The sequence below is a fragment of the Pristiophorus japonicus genome, chromosome 3, assembly GCF_044704955.1.
Source record: "Pristiophorus japonicus isolate sPriJap1 chromosome 3, sPriJap1.hap1, whole genome shotgun sequence".
In the NCBI taxonomy this organism is placed as follows: Eukaryota; Metazoa; Chordata; class Chondrichthyes; family Pristiophoridae; genus Pristiophorus; species Pristiophorus japonicus.
Window position 1 is genome coordinate 60,616,485 of NC_091979.1, and position 19,405 is coordinate 60,635,889.

The following is a 19,405-nucleotide window of genomic DNA, read 5'->3' on the forward strand; positions in this document are numbered from 1 at the left end:
CGCAGTATTCCGGGTGTGGCCTCACCAATACCTTATATAGCTGTAGCAAGACTTCCCTGCTTTTATACTCCATCCCCTTTGCAATAAAGGCCAAGATATCATTGGCCTTCCTGATCACTTGCTGTACCTGCATACTATCCTTTTCTGTTTCATGCACATGTACCCCAGATCCCGCTGTACTGCGGCACTTTGCAATCTTTCTCTATTTAAATAATCACTTGCTCTTTGATTTTTTCTGCCAAAGTGCATGACCTCACACTTTCCAACATTATACTCCATCTGCCAAATTTTTGTCCATTCACTTAGCCTGTCTATGTCCTTTTGCAGATTTCTTATGTCCTCCTCACACATTGCTTTTCCTCCCACCTTTGTATCACCAGCAAACTTGGCTACTTTACACTCGGTCCCTTCCTCCAAGTCGTTAACATAGATTGTAAATAGTTGGGGTCCCAGCAGTGATCCTTATGGCAGTTACTGGTTGCCAACCAGAGAATGAACCATTTAACCCGACTCTCTGTTCTCTGTTAGTTAGACAATCTTCTATCCATGCTAATATATTACCCCCAACCTTGTGAACTTTTATCTTGTGCAATAACCTTTTATGTGGCACCTTAACAAATGCCTTCTGGAAGTCCAAATACACCGCATCCACAGGTTCCACTTTATCCACCCTGTTCATTACATCCTCAAAGAACTCCAGCAAATTTGTCAACTATGACTTCCCCTTCATAAATCCATGCTGACTCTGCCTGGCTGAATTTTGCTTTTCCAAATTTGAACAATAGTTGGAGAATTCTCCCAGTACACCTTTTACATCCACCTAACCATGGCAGAAGGAGCCACAGCTTAACATCTCATATGAAAGGCCGCAATACCTCTGACAATGCAGCACTCCCTCGGTACTGTACTGAAGTGTTGGATTTTCTCAGGTCCCTGGAATAGGGCTATATCTGATGCCCTTCTGACTTAGAGGCAAGAGTGCTGCCACTGAAGCAAATTGACATTTAGCAGTGTAAACATTTGCAACTACAGTTAAAAGATATCTAATTTAAACAGTATTCTTTTGTTTTAATTGAAGTATCTGAAGAGGAATAGTGTGAGATAATGGAAACGGGCATCACATTTTTCTTCAGCTATCTTCAAATTTCCAAGAGAAATGTTAATAATTTTCCTTCTGGACATTTTTATGTGATTGGAAATTTTAAAGAACTATTAAGATTTAATTGGACCACCATTGGGTTACTATCTGAAATACTCCTTTGTTGTTGAAAAGTACAGTATATGGCATGGATATGTTTACTTTCGGAAGCCTAATAGATTAATGCTAAATCTCACAAAGAATATTAAGTGCAGAATTTGTTGAATTCTGTCACTATAAATAATTAAATCAGTTGGTTACATTAACAAGAGCTCAATGGTATAATCTGATGGCAAATAAGTTGGTAGAATGTAAAATCACTTGGGAAAATATACCTTTTCGGGCACAAGACTAGGCTTCTTGGCAGAGGCAACTGATTGTGATTTTATGAGTCTTGCCTAAAAGAATTGCATTTACCCTCGCTGTGGTAGCATTTGCTGCACCAAACTCTGTATGTTCCATTATTGTTCATTTACTGTGGTTTGTGAGAATAACTGTGCTAAATTCTTCTGTACTAAAAATTACATAATTTACACAGCAGTCCCTGATCATGGATAATGCCAGCTGATATAATTATTACAGCTGTGCAAAGGCAATGTGAGCTGATGCATGTGACATATAGCCTGTGGTGAATGAATTAATGTTGTAATGCTGACTTCGTGCCCTGACTAATTTCATATTAGAGGAATCAGAATACATTAGTATCTGAAAATTTTCAAGCTCACAAGAAGATATAACCAGGAAGATGGGGCTTTCCATTTTGAATACATGGGCTAGAATCTGATATTATTTGCCCCATTTCACAGGTGTAAAATGGGTGCAAAGCATACCAATTTTGCAGTAGGATGGCATGTTGTCACATTGTCAAGTAAGTGGGGCCCAATATTTAGACATATAAAACTGGTGTTACGATCCTTGTATATGTAAATTAAGGACCTAACATCTGTTAAAGGACACCTCTGACAAATTAGTCACTGATCCTTTTCAAAGGTATTGTTTTTAATTATTTTCTCATTAAGAAATACCTTTCTGTGGAGCTAGGAGGAGCAGAAGTGATCCCCTGACTCTATTGGAGTCACAATCACCTTCCCCCCTGTAGCCACAATGACTGTAGCGGGTCAAGAAAATGGCTTACCACCACCTTCTCAAGGGAAATTTGGGATAAGCAATAAATGCTGGCCTTGCCAGCGACACCCATAAAATTAAAAAAAGCCTGCTCCAACCCCCTATGTCTGGGACTTAGCCGAAGGCTGCTGCCAGTGAGACGGGCTGCTTAAAATTGATGTCACCCATTAGGTGAGCTGCCTGTGGAGCAAACGGTGGCAACCCACCCCACTTATTCAGGGTGAGGACCGAGTACCAATTTCCATCGATACTCGGACCCCTTGATTTGGATGTGCTCTGTCTCTGCAGCATCATAGACGGGCCCAGACTAACTTCTCGGCCATAAATACCATCAGTTTTGGTCATAAATGGATATTTTACAAGTAACTATTGTGAACTACACATTACCAACTTTATTGAAAAACCTTCAGTTTGTGTCTCTGTGTTTCAAACTTTGACATTTTTATATCATGCATCATCAGTCACTCTGTCTATTTAACTAATAGGTAAGCAAATTCCGAGGCCATGTGGGAAGGATGAGTTTACATGCAGCAATGGGAAGTGCATTCCTGTAGAGCTACAATGTGACCTGTTCAATGATTGTGCTGATGGTGGGTCTGATGAACAGGACTGTACTAGAAGTAAGTCTTGATTCAAATATTTTTAATGCAAGTATAATTCCTTGTATTTTGTTATTATATAAAAGTTAAATATAGCTGGTCTGCCAGGCTAGAGGACATTATTCTGTTGTCCTATGCTTTGTGTGGCTTTGTGCATCTCCTTCAAAGAAAGCTTGACAGTTTTATTGATGTATTTGTGTCAGAATTGCTGTGGCTGTCCTCTATGGTGTTCTTTTCATGTTCGCTTGATAAAATGCATACATATTAATAATTCCATCAGGAAGTTTAAAAAAAACGTCCAACTTAATGGAGTTGGCACTGCTTGACTTCTGACTATAAATGTATTTGTTTGATCTGATCTGTGCTCTGAATCTTAGTCCAGTTCTTCTCCTGCATCTCAACAAAGATCAGTTAAAGAACTGGCAGATATTTACATACGTTTTAATTGCCTTCATTCTACCAAGATTTCAACTGTCTTAATCACTTTTGTATATTTTTTATAAGTGTTAAGGTCAGCAAATTTTTTACCAATGTGGTCTTTTCTTCAGGGTAAACTTAATATTATTTAATTTTAGTTTTTAAGAGGCATTTTTTTTTTCTGGGCTGTTTTGTATTCTGTCCATAGCCACATTTAATGCCTGATTTATGGCATTGCTAAACCCATGTACATTATAAAGTTCAGTATATTCTCATAACTTCAGGAGTCCCACTTAATTATTCTGCAAGCAAGACAGAACAGGTCTATTGTCCAGGTTAAGTGAATTGACAACGTGAAAATTTTAGTTATGATACAGTTTGCAAGCTAATTTAAAGATGTGAGCTGCATTTATTTTTAAGAGTCATATAGATCAACTAGATTACAATTTTAAGCTAAAATGAATGTTGCTTTCAGTGAGCAACACTTAGCTCTGTTGATTTAGCTACTGCATATTCCTAAATGTGTCCTTTGAGTCTGATAGTGAAATTGGTGGGATCAGATTCAGGCACAATGGGCCGAATGGCTTCCTTCTGTGCTATAAATTTCTATGATTGCTATCAACCCTTTGCAATTAATGGGGTAAAGTGGCATAGTTTAAGGAGCTGGTTCTAAAATATGTTATCATGAGACCATTACAAGTACGTTTTTTTTTATTTATAGAGTATTCTTGCATTCAGAAGTACAAGGAAGTATATGGCATTAGTACAAAGCTTATAACATAAGAAATAGCAGCAGGTGTAGGCCATTTGGCCGTTTGAGCTTGCTCCGCCATTCAATAAGATCAAGGCTGATCTGATCATGGACTCAGGTCCACTTCCCTGCCTGCTCCCTATTAACCTTTACTCCCTTATTGCTCAAAAATCTGTCTATCTCAGTTTCAATGACCCAGCCTCCACAGCTCCCTGGGGCAGAGAATTCCACAGATTTACAACCCTCTGAGAGAAGAAATTCCTCCTCATCTCAGTTTTAAATGGGCGACCCCTTATTCTAAAACTATGCCCCCCTAGTTCTAGATTCCCCCATGCGTGGAAACATCCTCTCTGCATCTACCTTGTCGAGCCCCCTCATTATCTTATATGTCTCAATAAGATCACCTCTCATTCTTCTGACCTCCACTGAGTATAGGCCCAACCTGCTCATCCTTTCTTCATGCATTAACCCCTTCATCTCAGGAACCAAACTAGTGAACCTTCTCTGAACTGCCTCTAATGCAAATATATCCCTCCTTAAATAAGGAGACTAAATCTGTATGCAGTACTGTCGGTGTGGTCTCACCAATACCCTGTACAATTGTAGCAGCACTGCTCTGCTTTTATACTCCATCCCCCTTGCAATAAAGGCCAACATTCATTTGCCTTCCTGATTATTTGCTGTACCTGCATATTAACTTTTTATGTTTCATGCACAAGGACCCCAGATCCTTCTGTACTGCAGCATTTTGTAATTTTTCTCCATTTAAATTAAAATTTGCTTTTTTATTTCCTCTGCCAAAGCGGATAACCTCACACTTTCCCACATTACACTCCATCTGCCAAATTTTAGCCCACTCACTTAGCCTGTCTATATCCCTTTGCAGATTTTTTGTGTCCTCCTCACAACTTGCTTTCATACTCCCACTGATCTAAACATTGCTTGGATCACTTAGAATATTGGATCACTTGGATCACTTAGGACATTTGTCAACTATAGGAAGCATTTTGACTTAGGAGGCACAAAGCCAAAGTTTGAACCAAGCTGTATTTTTCAAGGAAAGAAACAGAAAATGCTGGAAAATGGTCGGTCACCATTTGTGGGGAAAACCGATGCTGACTTGCATAGAAACATAGAACCATAGAAAATAGGTGCAGGAGTAGGCCATTCGGCCCTTCGAGCCTGCACCGCCATTCAATATGATTAATGTTCTGGGTGGAACCCTTCCTCAGAACTGAAAAACATGAATAATTTAGACCTTTGGTTTTGGCCAGCTTTTCTTCTCTTCCAGCCTTTGGGCACTGCTCTATTTTGCCAGCTTCTCTTGTTTCCATTTGAGACCTGATTTACCCCTACACCTAGTCATTCATTGTCTCTCATGTTTTTGATACAATGGGGCCAAAATTTACCTCCCCCCCGAAACGGGTCGCACCTCTCACTCCTGAAGTGTTTTTTCAATGCTTCGGCTGAGGTCGCCTCTTGTGGTAAATTTAGCTCTTTGTCAGGTTTTTTTTGGCAGATGATCATAATGGGGGCTGAAGTGGGGCGCTAAGTTATCTAGAGGGGTGGAGGTGGAGGCGGGACGGAGTCTCCGCCGCTGTCAGTCAACAGATGACATCATTACCCGTGTACGTCGCTACGTCTTTCCCATTCACTTAAAAGGGAGCGCCTTCGGCACTTTAAAAATTTGGTCTACTGGGCCATCAGGGAGGGTCTCGACCAAGCCAGCAGTCTGGCACCCGAGAGGGGATGCCAGGCTGCCTGGTGGTGGCCCGGCCGAACCCGGGGGGCATACTTGTCGGCCTGACCTGGCAGTCAGCCGACAAAACAAAATATGGCGGCTGCGGCAATGTGCCCTCCCCTTGAAGTGCCACCACGCTGCCATGGCTCACACCATGAAACCAACATGCACCGACAAAAAATGCTGTCAGGGGCACCGCGTGGCGGATTAAATATGTTTGCAGCTAAATTTCGCGGGAGGTGTGATGGAGGTGCAGGAGATCGGCAGCGCGCCCTTTGATGACGCACTTAGGATATTTGGCAGCGGCGGGGCAGAACTGGGGACCGCCAGAAAAATCCCAAAGCAAAATTCCACTGGAGGTGGCCATTGGACCGGAAGTCAACGGCCGCTTGACTCTGCCGCCTGGCCTCCGCTTTCTGGCGGTAAGTGGCCTTTTTGGGAGGCTATATTTCGGTCCCGATATGTCATTTCATGTCATGTACTCAGGACAAGAAAAGACTTTAAGTTCTGTATGCAGCTGCCCCACTTCTTATTGGATTCAGCTCTGTATCCCAACCCTTTCCCTCACCCCCACCTTCCACAATAAGCAAAAAATTATACCTATAGCCAAGTCAGAAAACGCCGTCAAAAATTCTTCTCCAGTCCTGTTCAAGCCCCAAGAGGCTCTGACCTGTTGTTTATTACCCAAAATCTTAGCTTCCTTCTGCTGCGATTTTATAGCTTTTCAAGAATGTGTCTAATGTCTTCTGGAAGAACTGTAAGGTTCTCATCCTCATTATTGCTTCCAGAATTCTGCACCACAGGTCAATTACTGTTATTTTGCTTCTTCCCATAATTTTATGTAAATATCATCTCTGCTACCTAACCATCTCCCTGTTTTTCTTTTAAACACATTATAGGTCACTTCATTCATACTATTTACTTTTCTTTGTATGTTTTTTTCTTTTCCAGCTTCCCTTTGTTTCGATCCAATTTAAATGCATGTTCATTTGTTATTTTTCCAGTTCTGATAAAAGAATATGTCTGAAACATAAACTTGTCTGTTCTCTCCACAGGTGTCGACTGACTTGCTTTGTGTTTCGATCTTCTTCTGTTTTTATTTGTGATTAATAATTCTTTTGCTATTTATATAGATATATATATATATATATATATTACTTTCTTTCTCAGATTACAATGAATTTAATTGTGAAGATGAAATAAATCTTTGTGGGAATGATGCCAATTGCAATAGGACAATGTTTTCACTTTTCTGTGAGTGTCGGTCTGGCTTTCAAAGAAACAAAGCTTCGAAGCAGTGTGAAGGTAATCATCTAGTTCTTTATGATATGGGATCTGACTTCAAAAGAATTCTTGCTTCTTAAATGAAGCTATTATATACAAGCTGTTGTGTAAAGTGTTAAATATTTCAAAAATTTTGTGCCTGCAATTCTGGCCTTTTCCGATTATTAGCGAAAGGTAGAAGAAAGTATAAGGTCACCAAATATTGCTTTTATTCTCATCTTTTTCATTGAAGTTAATTTTAAAAACAGGCATTTCATTTTATTAATGTTATAAAATGTAATCTAAAATATTGTGAAGTACGAGGTAACAGTGCATTAGAATTTGTCCTTTCAGCTTTAGGATCTGGATTTGAATAGAAGTCTCTTCAGCTTTTTTAGCTGGAAAATCCTATGTAAAGTAAGTTTAGGCAGCCATCATTGTAACTGTAACCCCATAAAACAAACTTGCAAACACTAACTGGAATGAGTTGAGTAACCTACTCAGGTTGGTGTCCAAACTACAAATGTAACTCCAGTGCAAAAGATGTTGTTTCCCGGGTGGGTGTTTGGCATGTTGCTGGAGTAGTGCAGAAGGAACTCTGCAATGAATCCATGCTTCATATACTTTGGGAGTGCTTGACGCTGAGACTGGAGAAAAAATATCAAAAAACCTTCGCTTGATAACCAATTTACAAAAAAATCCATTTTAAGTATAGTAAGAATAAATATTTAAATTTTATAAACATCTCATCTTTTGAACATTTTCACTACTTCCGTGGACTTGTGTTTAAAGTATTTATGAGAATGTAAGAACAGTAGGAATTAATGCCAACATGTAGCAGTCAGGAGCAAATGAATGATTGGTAAATGACACAATTGTTATTTTGATGTTGAATTTTGTCATGTCAAGTATTTTTAAAGCTGACATTTCAAAATTGAACTCAATTTGATGCAAGAATTTTTAAAAGTTCCCAGCAATAACTGAAGAAGTAATTTCAAAATCATTGATGTTTTTATAATAAAACATGACCTCTTATATTTAACAATGCTTGCTTTGATTCTTTACAGATATTAATGAGTGCCTTCAGTTTGGAACTTGCTCACATTACTGTAATAACACGAAGGGGTCATACTTGTGTGCATGTGGAAAAAACTACAAAAAAACTTACAACCACAGCTGTAAAACAGAAGGTAATGGTGCACAAAGCATTAAATGCAAACTTAAAATATATACAAAGTAATCGTTGAATGCTAAATTATTTTTTTTTAAATGTGGGTAGTCTCAAATTGACTGTTCCAGTATTGATTAAGTAAATATGTGTGTCTGTTTATGAGATAGTTTTGAAAAGGAAAGGTGAATTTGTCATTGTCATTTATAATGCATTGAAAAAATACTTTTAAAGTACTTTTTCACTGTTTTATATTTGTTTGCAAATTTCCATAAGTTTGGAAAATGACACTGCTGCATATTAAAACCTGTCGCGACCAAGGTTTGAGTGAATGCATGGGTAATGCAGCCAAGTTTGCTGATGATACAAAGATGGATGGGAAAGCAAATTGTGAGGAGGGCACAGAAAATCTGCAAAGGGATATAGACAGGCTAAGTGAGTGGGCAAACATTTGGCAGATGGAGTATAATGTGGGAAAATGTGAGGTTATCCACTTTGGCAGAAAAAATAGAAAAGCAAATTATAATTTAAATAGAGAAAAATCGCAAAGTGCTGCAGTACAGAGGGACCTGGGGGTCCTTATGCATGAAACACAAAAAGTTAGTATGCAGGTACAGCAAGTAATCAGGAAGGCAAATGAAATGTTGGCCTTTAGTGCAAGGGGGTTAGAGTATAAAAGCAGAAAAGTCCTGCTGCAACTGTACAGGGTATTGGTGAGGCCACACCGAGAGTACTGCGTACAGTTTTGGTCTCCGTATTTAAGGAAGGATATACATGCGTTGGGGGCTGTTCAGAGAAGGTTCCCTCGGTTGATTCCGGAGATGAGGGGGTTGACTTATGAAGATAGGTTGAGTAGGTTGGGCCTCTACTCATTGGAGTTCAGAAGAATGAGAGATGATCTTATCGAAACATATAAGATAATGAGGGGACTCGACAAGGTGGATGCAGATAGGATATTTCCACTCATAGGGGAAACTAAAACTAGGGGACCTGTGGTCCAGATTTGCCCAGGAGTTGCTCTGTTTTTTTGGAGCAACTTGATTTTTTTGGAGTATCTTAAAAATCCTCATTCTGTACATTTAATTTGCGCCAGTGTAAATGAGTTAGTTAGGATTTTTTTTTGTTTCTTTTTTTTTCAACGGGGGTGTTACCATCCACATACGCCCGTTTTGGCCAGTTAAGCCAGTTTTGACAGCAAATAGTTGCTCCAAACTAACTTAGGCCAGCAAATGTGGCCACTTGTGGCCGCACAGAAAATTTTTGCGGAGAGTTATGAAATCAGCGCAGGTAGCCAGAGATGGGGGGGGAAGGGAAGCGGAGAGGAACTTGCAAAGCACTAAACACCTTCACAACAACATTCATGAAGCATAAAAACCATCAATAATAAATAAAAAATAAAACTTAAGTACTACCTCCTGAACTTGGCCCGGGAAGTCAGCGGGCCGACACCAAGTCCTCTCCGACTCCAACTCTCTCGAGGACTCAGAATCTCTCGATGACTCTCCGAGGGATTTCTCCGAGGACTGGACTTCTCCGGGGGACTTCTCCGAGGACTTCTCCGAGGACTTCTCCGAGGACTGGACTTCTCCAAGGACTTCTCCGAATGTCTTCTCTGAGGATTGGACTTCTCCGAAGGACTTCTCCGAGGATTGGACTTCTCCGAGGGACTTCTCTGAGGACTGGACTTCTCTGAGGACTTCTCCGAGGACTGGACTTCTCTGATGACTTCTCCGAGGGACTTCACCGTGGACTGGACTCTCCGAGCGACTTCTCCGAGGGCTGGACTTCTCCGAGGGCTGGACTTCTCCGAGGGCTGGACTTCTCCGAGGGACTTCTCCGAGGACTTCTCCGAGGGACTTCTTCAAGGACTGACTTCTTTCCGAGGGACCTCCGGCTGGAGGCAGGGGCTACTGCGCATGCGCAAAACCTCCAGTGCGCATGTATTGAACTGCCGGCACTGTTTTTCGTGCAGGGCCGTAGCTCCGTCCCCTAATGGACAGACCACGCTGTGCCAAGCCATGGGAGAGGTCACAGAGTGGCCAGAATCCGGGGAGATCTTTTCGGCGCCGTTTTCACCCTAGAAAGTCGGTGCATCGCCGGTGAGTGCGCCGAAAAAATGGGTGGGCCAAATTTGGGCCCATTGTCTCAGAATAAAGGGCCGCCCATTTAAAACTGAGATGAGGAGGAATTTCTTCTCTCAGAGGGTTGTAAATCTATGGAATTCTCTGCCCAGAGAGCTGTGGAGGCTGGGTCATTGAATATATTTAAGATGGAGATAGACGGATTTTTGAAAGGTAAGGGGTAAAGGGTTATGGGGAGCGGGCAGGAAAGTGAAGCTGAGTCCATGATCAGATCAGCCTTGATCTTATTAAATGGCGAAGCTGGCTCGTGGGGCCAGGTGGCCTACTCCTTATGTTCTTATGTAAGTCCTCTTTTAACAAAATTGGGGAGATAACTTTTTTCCAATTATTAATTATCTGTTGTAGCTACCACATTCAGAAAAACCTCACATTTTATCGCCTTCAATTTTGGCTATTTCATTATGGAGGTAAACAAGTATTCTGCTATTATTAAAAGAGGAATTTGGGGCCAAATGTAAAATATGACATGAAAGTTCCAATCACAACAGCAACATGGTAACATAATAACTAGCTTTGATTAAGACAATGGATAATTCATTATATTATGTTATACATTAGTACCACTGTACCAATAACTGCTGTTATGGAAGTTTGGGCAAGAACTTGTGTAGCGGCCCATTTAGGATGATATCTTCTGTGGGAGCGTAAAAGTATCGCCGGGTGAGCAAGATTTGCAGCTGAAGGGAACTTCCGCTTTAGTGCTCCAAGAGCGAAGTGGAGTGCTAAATCAAGCGCTATCACTTGCCTTTAGAGCGCTAAAGGCAGTGAAAGGGGCGTTAGCGGCAGAGCGCTGCACAATGTACCATGAAGTGCTGCCGTCTGTGCAGTCTCCTTCCCTCACTTAAAGGGAAGGACCAGTATTGGGGTGACTGAGTTTTCCTGCTGTCTGTGTTGGACCATGGCACCTGTGCTGCGTCTATAGCAGAACCAAGCACTCAGAGTGCAGGACTGAGCAATTGCGGGGTCCAAAAAAAGCAAAAAACACCACTCTGGGGAGATAAATAAATCTTTCCCTACCTGACCACCACTGCCTTTAATTAGCGTTCCCCAGCAGCCAGCCAAGGTGACAACGCCTCCCACAGCTGCCGTTGTTAATGTCCGGCAATGCTGCAAGGGGCGGGAGTGAATATTGCACTGGATGACGTCATGATCTCCAGGGTGCAAGAGAGCAAAACGGTAAGTGTTAGCACCAGCGCAAAACCACCAGGGAATTTCGCGGGCATCACTGAAGTCGCTGCGCCTGGTCATTAACCCCTTAGCGCCCCGTTACCGCCGACCGAAGGTGCAAACAGGAGGCACAAAGCCGACTAATTTCTCCCCCATTTTAAAAATGATTACACAATGGGCTGGATTTTATGCTTATCTGTTTTCGGGGCGAAGATGGAGTCGGGGTGTGAAAGTTACCGACTGGGAATAGTTTGCGTCTTGGTACTTAAGTTTGGGCATCTGGGCCCTGCGTCAGGGAGGCATTTTACACCACTCTTGGCACAAGGATGCGAAATTCGCAAATAAAGTGTCGGCCTGGGAGTGCTCCGAGGGAGGCTCGGGGGGAAGGGGGAAAGGGTGAGGAAACTTAAAAAAACCCACAAAAACAGTTCCAAAATGTTGCCCACGCCACCACAACACAAATTGCAAACTAATTTAAAAGAACAGACACTCGCACTTACTTTTGCAGTCCATTACTTTACTCTCCGCCGCCGGCATGTCTGGACCGCTCAGATTTCCCAGGCGGTCATTGCAGGTGCACTTCCAGGTGGATGGGTTGGGTAGGAGCTCAAACTGGTGCTGGTGTCGCAACCAGGGGCGTTGCACACCGGGCGCAGCTCTTCCTGGCGATGCTGCTCAACGCTGCCGCAAAACCCGGCCGGAGGATCGCGGCGGGGTGCTGGAGATCTCATCGTCGCCTTTCACGCCGCTCCGGGACAAAAAACAGGGTGAAGAGGATCGGAAAATCCAGCCCAACAAATGTATATTCTGAGGTTTTTATATTTACCCTTCGGATATGGGAGATACTGACAGGGCAATATTCTTTGACCATCCCAAGTTGACCTGAAGGTATGAAGAGTCTAAAATCACATATAATTCAGATTGGGTAGGGCTGACAGGCAGGTCCATTTTTTGAAAGGCATTAGTGAACCTGTTGGGTTTTTAAGAACATAAGAAATAGGAACAGGAGTAGGCCATTTGGTCCTTTGAGCCTGCTCCGCCATTCAATTTAGGATTGTCTATTATGAGCTTCTGGACTGTAATGAACTGTATCTGAGACCCAGATGATATGTAAATGATTACAGCAGAATAGCACGTGGGGTGGGAAGCATGGAAATTCCTGTATGCATGTTGACAGTACAGCTGTGTTTGCTAGCACAGTCCAGTAGCTCATAATAAACAATCCTTATCTAGGCTTATTCCATGGGCAAAAATAACTCTCCAGCATCATACCCAGCCTGGGTCAGCGAGCACAGGGTGATATGTGTACTGAGTTAGGAGACATGGAATAGAGTTTTGGATTACCTCAAGTTTATGGACGACCAGGAGAGCATTGAAATAGTTTAGTCTGGAGGTTACAAAAGCATGGATCAGGGTTTCAGCACCAAATGAGCTGAAGGTGGGGCAGAGATGGGTGATGTTGCCTAAGTGGAAGTAGAAGGTCCTTATGATGGAGAAGATATGGAGCTCAGCTCAGGGTTAAAAAGAACACAGAAGTTTTGAACAGTTGGCTTCAACATGTGAAAGTAGCTAGGGAGGTGGATGAAATTGATGGCAAGGGTACAGTTTGTGATGGGCTGAAGACAATTGCTTCAGTCTTCCCAATGTTTAATTGGAGGAACTTTTAGCTCATCTAGGAATGGATGTTTAACAAGCAGGCTGACAGCACATAGGCAGTGGATGGGTCGAGAAAAATAATGGCGAGGTGGAGCTGGGTGTCAGCAATGTACATGTGTAACCTGACATCAAGCCTTCAGATGGTGGCGCTGAGAGGCAGCATGGAAATAAGGAAGTGGGGGGGCTTACTCAGGTAGTCAACTGATTTCAACTAATTTTTATCGATTTCACCTTAGTCTCTTCACAGATTAAAGTGTCTTTGTATTTAGTTGCTGTCTTATTCTCACCTTATACTGCATGACACCGAGGGTTGCCAACTTTGGTTGGATGTATTCCTGGAGGTTTCGTCACATGACTTCCTGCCTAGAACTACCCAACATTCATGCCATTGGTCCATCCTCCAGATGTCATTACCTTCCAATGTCAATTGGTAACGGAACAGACACTTTTTTGATACCCATTTGGATTAATCTTGACTGTTAGTGAAACAGCCTTTTTTCCTCCAACTCCAGTATTTTTATAACTAATAAATAAGTGTTCAAAGAAAATGAAAAAAACACAAGTTTGTTTAATAATCTAACAATGTTTTTCCAGGGTTACTTGCAGGAGTGTTCTGGAGATTAACCTTCAATTCCTGGAGACTCCAGGACAATCCTGGATGGTTGGCAACTCTAATGACACCAGCATCAAAAGTCTGTAGCTAATACATTTGACTCACATGTGTCACATGCCATCATAAGTTCAGCTTACTTTTGCTGTGATCCCTAATATTAATAGCGGACCTAATAATGTATCCCTCACATTAGTGAAAGTGCTCATCACCGAGCATAAGTTCTATCCATCTCTGAGAATTATTTCAGCATTCTAGCCTGCCATGAACTTATACGCGACAACTTAATTAAAAATTAACATGCAGCTGCAGGCTGAAAACTGAGAGGGAACATCACAATGTTTGAGGGTGGTATAACAAAACCTGGTGAGATCTGGATTAGATTTTAAATCCAGTGAATATCTCAGTAAACAGGTAACTCAATAAATTGCCAGAATGGTTGGTGGAAGCAGGTTCATGAACAACTTTTAAAAGAGAATTGGTTATATATTTGGAAGGAATTGCAAGGCTATGGGACAAGAACAGGGGAGTAGGACCAATTGGATAGCTTGTTCAATGAGCCACCACAGACACGATGGACTGAATGGTCTCCTTCTGTGCTATACGAGTCTAGTTTCTAAACCTTAAACTCAATGGGGAAAAAATAATTACTCATCTTGTGCAAAATTGGTGGCATAAATCAAGTATCACTTCATTAATTTACATGAACTACTCTTCACCCTGTGTTTTGTTAAAATGGATGAATTGATTGAGTGAGAACACCTGTTCATTCAGCCAGTACGATCCTTTGCTAATGATACAAAATAGCATATCAGGGAGAAAATCAGACAGCAATTAAGTGAGAAAATGAACAGTTTCTACATTCCCATCCTTTGCGTTAACAGCTCATTAAATATGGAAACCAAGCACAGCAGTTGCAAATTACCTAGCTTTGTCAGAGTAAAAGAAAGTTGGTTTTCTGTAACCAATCTCATTTCAGAGTAATGCCTAACTGGTTGGGAAACCTGTACTTTATTATTCAAAAGTTACATAGAAGCATAGAAACATAGAAAATAGGTGCAGGAGTAGGCCATTCGGCCCTTCGAGCCTGCACCGCCATTCAATGAGTTCATGGCTGAACATGCGACTTCAGTACCCCATTCCTGCTTTCTCGCCATACCCCTTGATCTCCCTAGTAGTAAGGACTACATCTAACTCCTTTTTGAATATATTTAGTGAATTGGCCTCAACAACTTTCTGTGGTCGAGAATTCCACAGGTTCACCACTCTCTGGGTGAAGAAGTTGCTCCTCATCTCGGTCCTAAATGGCTTACCCCTTATCCTTAGACTGTGACCCCTGGTTCTGGACTTCTCCAACATTGGGAGCATGCTTCCTGCATCTAACCTGTCTAAACCCGTCAGAATTTTAAACGTTTCTATGAGATCCCCTCTCAGTCTTCTGTCAAACACATAGGGTTAGAAATTCGATATCGCCCACTTTGAGGCGGTAACACTGCTGGGCGCTACCTTTAGCGCCGGCCGATGTCTACCGGCTCAAAGTGGGATATTCAGTCGCATCGCCCCCAAGAGGAGAGTGGAATGCTAAGAGAAGCGTTCCACACTCCTCTTGGGGCGCTAACGGAGCGATAGCACAAGAGGCCTGTTCAATTTCTGCCGCTGAGATGCCGGCATCCTAGCGCCTACAAATGAAAAAAAAATCCTGTTGAAAAATTCAATAAACCTCACCCACACTTCTCCACGACTGCAACAAATGAATAAAAGGTGAAAAAGTGAAATTTCAGCACTTACCTTGCATTACGGACGATATTATCCCGGGATCGTCGCTGCACCGACTGCTTTTCCCTGCCGGTGTCAGCGCCAGGTGCTACAGCAGGCAGAAGAGTCAATTTTGCAAACGCAGTGCTACAAGGGCGGTGCACACTCGGTGATGTCACTGAATGGACGGCGTTAGCGAGCGCAACGCAAACTGTCAGCACCGCCGCTAAACCTTCACTGAAGTTCACGGCAGGCACTGACAGCACAGCGCTAACGAATGGTATAGGAATAACTAAAATTTGGCTAAAGAACAAGTTGCATTTATGTAGTCACACTTTCATGCAGTAAAATGTCCTAAAGTGCTTCACAGGGGCGAATAAAGTTGCAGGGTTGTGAAAGCTTTGGAAGGACTGAGATGGAATGATGGATAGGGACTATTTATCGGTAACTGCACAGAATGACATTGAAAATGATCCATTGTTTATATGGTTGGATTTAAAAGGCTGCAGAGAGGAAAAGTTAGCGATATGAATATGCTATGGGCTCTCAGAGGAGATGAGTATACTGTTATGGAGGTTATAAAATAGATGAGTGCTGAGTTCCAAGTTGTGATCACAGGAATTTAATTCTTTCCAACAATACAACAGGGACAATTTGCGTGTGAACCAGGCCTTATTGAAGTTATGTGAGACTCATTCGAGATTGATTTGTGATGAAACCTATAAGGGGACTGTATTGTTGGATTTGGTATTAAAGAGGTAGTGAAAAGTCAAATACTAGTCAGGGAACATCTGGGATCTAGTGTCCATAGTCATGACGAGGAGAGAACATAAAAGGAAACCTGTTAAGTAGCTACTAAATTCTAGACGAGCTAACCTTGAGTGTATGAGGGAATACACAAAAACATTAAAATAGGAGGAAATATGTAGAGAACTGCATGTGGGAGAAAATGGGAACACTTTTGAAGGTTTTTTTTAAACTGGAAAAGCAATTTATCCTTCAAGTACGTCATGAACAAAAGAATAAAACCTGCGTGGGTAACTAAAATTATAAAGTATTATAAAGAAGCAGAAAACATTTTCAAATGTTCAGGAAAGGAACAGGATAGCGATCTACAAAGAGAAACTGAGAAAGGGGAAGTTATTGTAAGAGACACTGGGGTAGAACTTAGTCTGGTTGCGAACAGAGAGGCCTGAGACTGGCCTGAAATTAGGCGTCATCCACATATTTACGATGAACTGCCTGGGGAGACATGAGGAAAATGAATTTTGGGTCGCAGCGGCACTCTGTTAAATTCCGGGAGTGGTGGGTGGTGGGTATTTGGATCGGGCACCAGGGGCTAGTCACCAGGACTGCGGAGGCGGAGGGAGCATAATAAAAAAAGAACAGCAAATGTGTCAGAAGCAGGCAAAGGGAAACTAAGGGAAAAGTGTTATCACTGAGCACAGAAATGTTGCTGAAATACAAAATGACTATTTTTTCTACAGAGTTCACAAATGAACTCGGGCAAAACATTCCAAAAGATTAAGGCCCAAGTTCCAAACCTAAGTTCCGCCCAATTACCATCCAAACGACCGCTAAGATCCTGAAGGTACTTTGGGTGGAAGTTTTGTGAAAAAATGTGGGAAAGACATTTTGCCCAGGTGGCAAAAATAGGCCTTGCACGGCAAAGTACTGCCGAGGATAGAGTCTGGCCCAGGGAGTGGGGAACGGATAAAATCATTTTTTTTCAAAACAATTTAAAAAAAAAACACAACCAGAAATCCTTCAGGGGATCCCATCCACCTTCTTCCCTGCAAAAGAAAGAAAAGAAGTGCACTAACCTTTTTTGTCAAGTCTTCATACTTACTGTTCGGGTAAGACCTGTCTCCACACGGCAGTCTCTTCTGCTGCTGGAGCGGAGGGCCACCCAGACCAAACTGGCAACTCAGTGGGCGTGAGGACTCTGGTGGGCGTTGCACGCCGGCACACACCAGCAGACGGTCCTCAGCGGTCTTCTCTCCCTGCCGGCGTGAGGACCTGATGAAACTCACTCGGAGGGACGAACGCCCAGAAACCATCGAGACCACCGAGAAAACTCGGCGGCAGCCGGCAGTGAGTTGACCAAACTCGGGTCCTAAGATACAGTTTAACAGTGAGCGTAAATCAAAGAGCTTTAAAATCACAACGGAGAATATATTCTGGAGGTTGTAGAAGCTCGAGGTAGGTAAATCCCCAGGCTTTGACAACTTTTATTGCTTGATTATGAGGAGTTCCCCACACTAACTCGAGTGTTCACTGGATTGGGGTCACATCCTGGGGATTGGAAAGGATGTGACACCTATTTTTAAAGGAGTAGGGAAAAAATGTCAATTTACAGATATGAAAGCCTCCGCTCATTTGCGAGGAAATTGTTAAAAACTGCGTTGAGGGTTAGTAGAAGGCTGAGAGCCAGAGTTTAATTAGATATCCAGAAAAATTTTAGCAGTGGCAGTTTGTGCTGAACCAGTATGTTGAATTTCTTTGAGGAAGTTACGGATCTAGTGGATTAGGGTGAGACAGTGAATGCTGTCTGTCTGGACTTCAGAAAGAAATTTGACACTGCCCCACACAATAGATTACTTTATAAGGTTCAAACAAATGAAATTAATGCAAATATTGGATTAGAATTTGGCAGGTAACCACAGCGAGTTGTGGTGCATGGAGAGGTGCCTGGGTGGCTGTTAGTTTTAGTGGTGTGCTATGCGGGTTGGGGCCACTACCAACATTACCTCTAAGCCGCACAACTCTCTGCCGGTTCCGCACAGCCCGGGACGAGCTTTTCCAATGTTAAAGTTTGTGCGTACGCAAAACTGTTAATAGGCCGTGCAGCCCCTTAAAGGGGGCGTGCACCACCTCCCCCCCCCCCCCCCCGCCCCCCACCCAAAGGATTAGGGGGAACATTGGCCACTACTTTTTATCATTTTTATAAATAACTTGGAGGGTGGCATCTTGTCCAAAGTGCCAAATGTTCACATAACACCAAAAACCAGAAGCAGTGGCAAAAGATGATGATCAATGTGCAAAAATTCAAAAGTATCTAAAGATGCTAAATCTGTGGCAAGCAAATGCAAAGATGTGTGAAATTATGCAATTTATCATTAGAAGGGATATTGCGCATTATGTATTAGATGGAAAGGTGCTTGCAGTGTCATATCAGGAAAGAGATCTTGGGATTTGAGTGGACAGGTTGCTGTCATTACTGTCTTCATGGGCAGTTAGAAAAGTGAACAGAATTTTGGGGTGTATAGCTAGGGGTATACTTAACAATCAAGAAAAATAACACTAAAATTATATCTGGCTATAATAAGGCAACACCTGCCGAACAGTATGCCGTTTTATTCTTCCTGTTTTTAAAAGGTTATTGGACGGAGTGTAAAAGAGGGCTGCTAGATTAATTTCAGAACCAAGGGTACAGAGCTATGAGGGGATGTTAGCTACCCTGGGACCTTCCCCAATTTTAAAGAGAAGGCTAAATGGTGATGTCATGTATTCAACCAGCATTGTAACCCATGTATAATCTGACCTAAGTTGTACACTGTGAGAACAATGACCACTAGGTGGTGAACTTGTGGGAGACACTCCTAACCTAGACCTTCAGATATAAAAGGGGAAGCTCCACCCACTTCCTGCACTTGAGTGCTATGAAATAAAGGACAGGTCACAGACTGACCTCTCAAGCATGGGCCTCGTGTGCATTTATACTGTATAGTAAGGACGTATCAGGTGATTTGATAAAAGTTATTGGGCTAGAATTTCAACGACTTTGCAACCGGGTTTTCGCCGCGATTTGACCCTCCACGGCGAAAACTCGGGCAGCGGGATCTTCGGGGTACATTTTTGCGACAATGCTTCC

At 42.4% G+C, this 19,405-nt stretch overlaps 1 protein-coding gene across 1 annotated transcript in view; it reads left to right on the plus strand.

The window, feature by feature from the left end:
* The window catches only part of LOC139253819 (low-density lipoprotein receptor-related protein 1-like), a 2,398,725-nt gene that overhangs the window by 2,274,409 nt on the left and 104,911 nt on the right, over positions 1–19,405 (plus strand). Inside the window, exons 74-76 of the mRNA XM_070873585.1 lie at positions 2,749–2,883; positions 6,942–7,076; positions 8,102–8,224. Coding sequence (XP_070729686.1) covers positions 2,749–2,883; positions 6,942–7,076; positions 8,102–8,224 — 393 coding nt within the window. The remainder of the gene's footprint in view (positions 1–2,748; positions 2,884–6,941; positions 7,077–8,101; positions 8,225–19,405) is intronic.